Source organism: Oryzias latipes (genome assembly GCF_053564925.1).
Source record: "Oryzias latipes strain Hd-rR chromosome 1 unlocalized genomic scaffold, Olatipes_Hd-rR_3.1 chr1_Y".
In the NCBI taxonomy this organism is placed as follows: domain Eukaryota; kingdom Metazoa; phylum Chordata; class Actinopteri; order Beloniformes; family Adrianichthyidae; genus Oryzias; species Oryzias latipes.
In genome coordinates, this window is record NW_027616335.1 from 5,871,703 (window position 1) to 5,879,446 (window position 7,744).

The 7,744-nt window shown below is 41.7% G+C and overlaps 1 protein-coding gene across 1 annotated transcript; it reads right to left on the reverse strand.

The window, feature by feature from the left end:
• Positions 1–406: 406 nt before the first annotated feature.
• On the reverse strand, positions 407–5,283 carry LOC101164455 (caspase-6). Its single transcript, XM_023957443.2, has 8 exons — positions 5,131–5,283; positions 4,827–4,868; positions 4,400–4,433; positions 4,169–4,318; positions 3,956–4,032; positions 3,691–3,866; positions 3,375–3,525; positions 407–2,716 (listed from the first exon to the last, which is right to left on the reverse strand). Exons 1-8 carry the CDS (start codon positions 5,144–5,146, stop codon positions 2,484–2,486), a joined length of 879 nt encoding a protein of 292 aa, XP_023813211.2. The 5' UTR covers positions 5,147–5,283; the 3' UTR covers positions 407–2,483.
• Between the last annotated feature and the right edge of the window lie 2,461 nt (positions 5,284–7,744).

A 7,744-nucleotide genomic window follows, 5' to 3' on the forward strand; every position in this document is an offset into this window, starting at 1 on the left:
TTTCCCAGCATCTGTGCAGGAAAAGGGCAGGCACCAAGAACACATCCACATGGCCCTGGGCTGCAACAGTGTTTAGATGTGTGTTATGCACAAGAGATGCCCAAAGCGCTTTACAGTCAGCAACCTTTCACCAGGAGCAATGTGGGGTGGGTAGGGCCAGAACCAAAACTGCTATATCCCGATCAGGGGACAGCTGCTGTAGTTCTGCACAACCGCCCTGCTTCATGTTTTCCTTATTTCTGTTTAGTTAGAGATTTTTCTTTTTGGTGTGGCTGTGTATGTGCTCAATGTTCTAAAACATTGTTAGCCATCATCGTTTGCTTTTTAATTCTATTTTCTATATAGTAGTTCTGTGTTTCCAAGGAAAAACTTGTAAACCATTTCAAAACAAATAAAAGATGCACTCTGTCATTTAAAGAATATTTTTTATTTCTTTTCCCAATTAAACACACTGAGAAAAAAAACAGATTAAAACTGTTACAGTTTTACCCAGAAAGTCACAACAGTAGAGCAACAGTTTTCAGCACAAGACAAATGTGCTGGATGTCAGACCCACATCACAACATTGTGGAAAAGGAAAAAGAGAGCAAACACAGTCCTCCCTGAGATTTTTCTACAGTAGTTTGTTTTAACCAACGCGGTGCAAAAAGGCATTATTCAAAGTACCATGAACTGCTGCGACACAACAGCACAATCATGAATTCCCCTTTAAAGAAGTGGCTTGGAATGGCAGTGGGTGTCTTTCTATGGGTGTGTGGTGCTGTAGTGAAATATTTTTCTCTAATGATTGGTCCTTTTAAAGATCCTTGACAACTAAGCTCACCTAAACATGACTAAAGATATAAATGTCAAAACTACATGCCTGAAGTAAAAACTGAATGCTGCAGAGGTAGAGGAATTTAGCTGAATCATCAGCTACATCTGAGCCCTTTTTGAATCACTGTCAGCAACCAACACCTGAGCATAATAAAGAGGTGGACAGCAATGGTGAGTTTGGTATTAATAAAAAACTTAAATGAAGGTTATTATTGTTTTGATAAACTGACAAACTACATCAGGGATTCATTTGCATGAAAAAGTACAAAAACTGTGAAGGAGTTAGAAAAACAGGCATCGTCAGCTCCTTTAACCTGAATTCTAGCAGGGTTCATGGTATTGGACTGCATATTCTCCACACTATTGCTTACAAGAGAGGTGTGATCTGAAAAGTCTGTTTGCTGGTCTTCTCCACAGCATCAGGACTGAAAATGGGGCCATTTCTGTAGTGTTCTAGATCAGCGTTTTTCAACCTTTTTTGAGCCACAGCACACTTTAACCTTGACAAAACTCCTGCGACACACCAGCATCAAATTTAAAAAAAAAAAGGAGAAACTCAGTCTGTATTGATCTACAGCCCCTCCACAATTTCACATGAATTTTTGTGATAATTGTGGCAGAAAAAGCTGGACGTTGCAGCTGTTTTTTCTAAAAGATGTTAAAAAAAGTTAAGTTAAAAGATTTAAAAACTTTCTGATGTGTGCTCGTTGTGGTTTCAAGACGTCAAAGGACGACGCGTTGTGCACTGAGGACGCTGTCAGTTTAACCCAATGGATCATGGGAGATGTAGTGCAAACAGCCAGCGAACGCCAGACAGTCTTGCGTCTCTGAGCTTCATGGTTTTGTGCACTTTTTTCACGGTCTGATACCGGATTCTGTGGAAAGATACACTGCTAAAGATGAGCTTTAGCTGGTATTTTTGTTAGAACTGAGCGACTTTATGAGCTAAATCGGGACAAGGAAGTGAAGACTTTAACCACTTCTGATTGGTCAGACTGATGCTGTAGGATTAAGACTCCAAGAATGATTGGTGGAGACAGTTAAAGGGGCGGGACTTTTCCGAAAACAGCTGACGCTACGGCTAAACACTAGTGTGCCGCGACACACTGGTTGAAAAACACTGCTCTAGATAAACTGTGGTGTCTCAAGATTTCATAGACTGATTCAAAGTGTTCACAGTGATATTAAAGACCCACTCTGATGAAAATCTAATTTTGGTTGTTTTAATCATGTCCTTGTGGCATTTTCCTGATGATTGAACATTAACCCCAACTGTATTTCTTTATTCAAATCATTGTGAATCAGGAGCAGATGAAAAAATGCAGTTTGAAAAAGATCTAATTTGTGACAGAAAATATGATGGGGGAGCCAAAAACTCCCTGCTCCGAGTTCTCAGCTACGGGGAGGGGAAGGGGGGCGGGGCTGCTACGCACCAGCGATCACAACACAGAGGCAAATTTCTAATCAACTACTGCTGTTCTGCAGAAACTATGTCCTGAAAAAGAGGACAGAAGTTTTTCATTTTGACTGAAGACAGCATAATAAAAAATTAAAAGATCTAGAGTGTTTTCAAATAACTCAAAAGATGATTGGAATGGGTCTTTAAGTATATAGAGTTAAAAAATGTTTTTTTAATCAATTGATTTTCTAACCGTGACCTGACACTGTTACTTTTTCTTGAAGTACAGCTTCTTGGTTAACATGGAAGCAAAACAAGGAACCTGTTTTTTCCCAATAGCATTTGGGTCTCTACTCATCCCCACACTTCTCATCGCCACTTTTCTGTTGACCAGGGTGAGTAACTCTGTGAACTCGAGGGAATCTCCGTACTTTCTGAGGAGCTCGCACAGATCCTGAATGTACCAGGAGCCGTTGATCGTCTCTCGATGGGAATAGAAACCTAAAGAAACAAAACAAGGCCAATAAAAAAAGGCACCGACTGAGTTGTGCAGTGATTTTTCTTTTGATAATCATATGCTTTAGTCATATTCTTTCCTGATCTTATAGAGTTACTTAAAAAACCCTAAATCTCTTAGAATGTTATTGCTCTTTTATGAGACTTAAAAAGTGATTTGGTTCAATAATAAACATTTCAAGTATTTTAAATAATGCTTCTTGTTTTTTTTTGGCCAAGGAAACATTGACCAAGCAACGTTTCTCCTCTTTATTTTCCTCCATTATTATACAAAACTCAGTTTTTTTTATCATTACATGTAAAGCTGTAACATGCACAGCAAGTTCCATTAAAGGCTTGGAAATGTGAAAGTGCTACAAATACAACGAGAGAAAGGGTGTTCAAACTATAAATCCATTAAATGTAGAACTTTTAATCTAGGAGACAAAAAGGGGGAAGTTGAAGTTAAGTATATTAATTACTTCTTCCAAAATGACAAACACATGTTCATTTTGCCTGAAATCCTTTCATATATTGATCTTCTAAACCCGTTTTGTCCCTCTCAGGGTCACCAGGTCAACACGGGCACTTGTGGCCTCAAATTAATTTGATAAAAGCCCAAAAAAATCTGACACATAACTCTTGAGTAATTGTCTTAACTCACCTTCAGCTACAGAATAGCACATGATGAAATCAGCTCCAGCAGGAAGTGTGTTTACTGCACTGGCATCCACCACCACCTCATTAATCACCTGCTTGGCGTCAACAGCATCGGTGATAACCACTGGAGTGTCATGTTTGTCTCCACGACACGCCTGCAGACAAACTTTGAAGTATTAATTTCATATTTTCCCTAAAAATGGGACAGCCAGAAGTTTTTCCAAGGCGGCAGGAGACTGTTGGCTTGATTAAACAAAACAACTAGTAGATTTTTGAGCACCCCCCCAAACAGTTTAGACATCTGTATTGTTTAAATGTACCTGAAAGATGAAGATCTTGGGCTTTCCTACAAGGCTCGGGCAGTTGTCTCCTCTGAACGCGGCTGTGATGTCCTGGATGTTGATCATGCCGTCGTAGGTGTAAACGCAGTTGTTCTCGCCATGGCTCAGGAAGACCAGCAGAAAGCAGTCGGCGTCAGAGTGATCCTCCTCAGAAGCTAGTGGGAAACGCATTAGTCAAACTTTGCTGAGTTTTACTGTCACATTAGCTCATGCAAGAAAGAGTAGAGGCACACGTGATCATTACCTTCATGGATTCTATCCAGGACATCTGTCTGTTTTGCATCGTCATAACTCCGGACGTCAAAATTTAAATCCAGGAGTCTATATGATAAACAAAAAAATGGGTTCAGGGAGAGCAAGATAGAAGCAAAGAAACCAAAATGTTTGCTGCAAAAAGACAAAACACGTTCAGACATGTTCTTCTAAAAACCACAGCGGTGGAGTGAGAGAGGGGTACCGTTTCTCCAAGCTGTGGCGGTCAGCATTTGTTCCACTCCTGCTATTCATCCCCAGACGCCAGTAAAATCGCTCGTGGTTAAAAATGAGGGCCAGGCCTCGCCGTTTGTGGTTCATCCTGTACTGCTCATTTGGATTCAAATCTGATGATCTGCCATCAAAAAGAAAAAATATAATATGAATGAGTGTTTTCTCAAAGAAAAATACATAAGAAAAAGAAAGAAGTCTTCACCTGTTGAAAGAATCCGTCTCAGTCATCTCAGTCTCTGGAAAAGATAACATAACATTAGATGACGTTCAGGAGACTGCAGGTTTTCCACTTAATGCATAGATAATTGCAGAGGAACACATTAAAAAAGTCGTCTAGTGGAGCAGTCTATTTTTAGTTCCTTTTATAGAAAATGCATAGACATCATCCTGTAAATTCTGTAATCAGCTGATTGGTGGATGAGTGTGCATCAAGTTAATGTAAAACAGAGGATAGCAATGGAGACTTTATGATGGTGGGTTTCTAGTTTTTCTTTCACAATTGAAGAGATTTATTAATCATAAATTGTGCTGAAAGTTGTTTCCTGTCTTCCAACCCCACGCGTGAATATCAGAGCAGTATTGAGCGAAGCTGCAATATTAGCAGAGTTATAAAACAACAACGTACTCACCCATCTGCACAGTTTCTGTTTTGCTGTCCTTTTCAACGCTTCCTAGAAAGAAGACAGAAAAAAGAAAGAAGTTCTAACTTTAAAACCGCGTAACAACATTTAACTTGATCGTGTCATTTCAGCTGACTAAATAAAAATAAAACTGTAAAGTTTGGGAGAAAGAAACCCACAGTGATTGTCGTGAACACAACTTTATTGTTCATAAGAACCTAGCCAATTCTCGGAAGTGTTCAAACTTGCTCTTTAGTGCCTCAAACAAAGTCGGAAGTTAAATATATTTCAAATTAATCATGGAAAACGTTACCTCCGTGGGTAGCCATGGCAAATATATTCACAGTGCTTCTTTTCCTCCAAGAATCACGCAAAAAAGTGGCATTTAGGACCAAACCCTGCTTTAAAAACAACGAGCCCCACCTCCACGATGACGCTCATTGGCTGATGTGCTTGTCTTAAGTCCCTCCTTTTACAGGAAGTAACACTGCAACAGCCAATCAGAGAGGAATTCGATTCCATCAAGTCACAGGTACGTTTTCTTACAGGATATGAGTCGTGTAAATCAAGCCGTGCAGCGTTGTTGTTCCACAGACATTTATCAGTTAATTTACCCCAGGGCAAAAAATATTGTCAGCAGTTGGACAAGTTGAATATTTAGTGGAGTAAAAAACGTTTAGGATCATATTTGATATTTATTTTTATTTAAAGTGTTTTCCGGATTATGGGTCACGGTTTTTAATAATTCTGTCAGAGGACTCCATATACAACTTACACTCAGGAGTGACTGATTTGTAATATTTTTAAACGAAAATTGGCCCACATACAAATTTTTTTCTCACAAACAACCGTTGCCGTTCGACCACTAACAACCGCTAGAGGGCACTGTAGGTGCAGGTGTCAGAACTATTAACCAGTGAGTTATATCATATATCTGGCAAGTGATATAGCTCATTGGTTAAAGAACAATTAATGGTAATGGAAATGGGGCAATTACCATAATAACGGAAATGGGGCAATTACCATAACAAAGACGGGCAATTACATCACCCAGTGAGGGTCCTTGGGCAAGACCCTTAACGTTAATGCCTACCTCACAACATGAGAGACAATGAACCACATGTCATGCCGGCTCAGACGTCGCCCGGCCAAACAAGGTCTGCGTCAGGTGCTGAGGAACCAGAGCACCCTGATGGAAAGTGGGCTACTGGAACAAGACGGAAATGGACTAGATGTGAGAACAAGGTTCTGTTAGAATGCTACTACTCAAGTAATCCCACCCAGAGGGGTTACATGCAGAGAATGTGGAATGAATGGATGCTTCGAAACCCACAATCAAGGCTAACTGCCAAACAACTGGTAGCTCAGTGCTCTAACATCCACAAACGGCAACTCCTATCACAACTTGAGATTGAAGCGATACAATACAATGCCACGGGAGAGCCAGAACAACAGGTCAGAGAGGAGGTTATGCCACACTCCCACCCTGAGATTGGGTACACAGCCCCAACAACCACAATTACGCTGAGCGAGGCAGCAACTGACTTGAAAGACAAGATCATGTCTACAATGAACACTAGGCAACCCCGACACCAACTACAACGGTTAAGTGACGTACCTGAAAGTCAACTGGAAACTGTGAATGAAGCATTGAGGGCAATTCCTACCACAACCATCACAGAAACCAATGAACTGGTTTACACTTCAGCAGCAGTGATCCTTGAGATACTTGGCTACAAGAGCAACCATGGAAGAAAACAGTACCTACCATGGAAGCAACAGTTAGAGGCCAAAATCAAGGCAACTCGGAACGATGTGAGTAAGCTGACAGAGGCTCAAAGAGGTACAATGAGAAAGCAAGTACCTAAGAGATACAGCCAGATGCCCATACCTGAAGCACTGGAAACTGCCAAACAAAGGCTCCTAGCCTTGAGCAGCCGCCTAAAGAGGTACACAAGAGACAATGAAGCCAGACGAATAAACAGGCTCTTCGCAACTCAACCTGCAAAAGTGTACGCTCAGTGGCAGGGTCAAAACAGCCGAGCAGACCCACCAAGGCTGGAAACTGAACAGTACTGGAAAAGTATATGGGAGAAACAGACAGCACATAACAGCAATGCCCAGTGGCTGGTCTCTCTGAGAAAAGAACATAGCAACCTCCCTGAACAGAATCCAGTAACCATCACAGTGGCAGACATCCAAGAAAGAGTCTCAGGTATGAAGAACTGGACAGCACCGGGCCCTGACATGATACATGCCTACTGGCTAAAGAAGCTTACCGCACTCCACGAGCGCCTGGCAGCACAAATGAACCAGCTGCTAAGAGATGGGACTCACCCCGAATGGCTAACGGAACGGCGAACAATCCTGATCCAGAAGGATCCCTCAAAGGGTGCAGTCCCATCCAACTACCGGCCAATAACCTGTCTGTCCACAACATGGAAGCTCATGTCAGGCATCATTGCAACCAAGATAAATAGGCACATGGATCAATTCATGAGTAACACACAGAAGGGCATTGGTAGAGACTCCAGAGGAGCCAAACACCAACTCCTGGTCGACAGAACAGTCGCTCAAGACTGCAAGTCACGACACACCAACCTGTGCACAGCCTGGATTGATTACAAGAAGGCCTATGACTCGATGGCACACACATGGATCACTGAATGCTTGGAGCTGTACAACATCAACAGGACTCTAAGAGCCTTCATAGGAAACTCAATGAAGCTGTGGAAAACCACCCTTGAAGCCAATGGGAAGCCACTTGCACAAGTGTCCATCAAATGTGGAATATACCAAGGTGATGCTCTGTCCCCACTGCTGTTCTGCATAGGTCTCAACCCCCTCAGTCAAATAATCAACAAGACTGGCTATGGATACCGACTCAGAAATGGGGCCAACATCAGTCACCTCCTCTACATGGATGA

What these genes read in the sequence shown, in the direction of transcription:
- LOC101164455 (XM_023957443.2), bottom strand. An exon ending in CCTGGATAGAATCCATGAAG is followed by an intron (nt 3,867 to 3,955) that starts GTAATGATCACG and finishes GTTTCCCACTAG; the next exon opens with CTTCTGAGGAGGATCACTCT. An exon ending in GTGCTATTCTGTAGCTGAAG is followed by an intron (nt 2,717 to 3,374) that starts GTGAGTTAAGAC and finishes TTGTTTCTTTAG; the next exon opens with GTTTCTATTCCCATCGAGAG.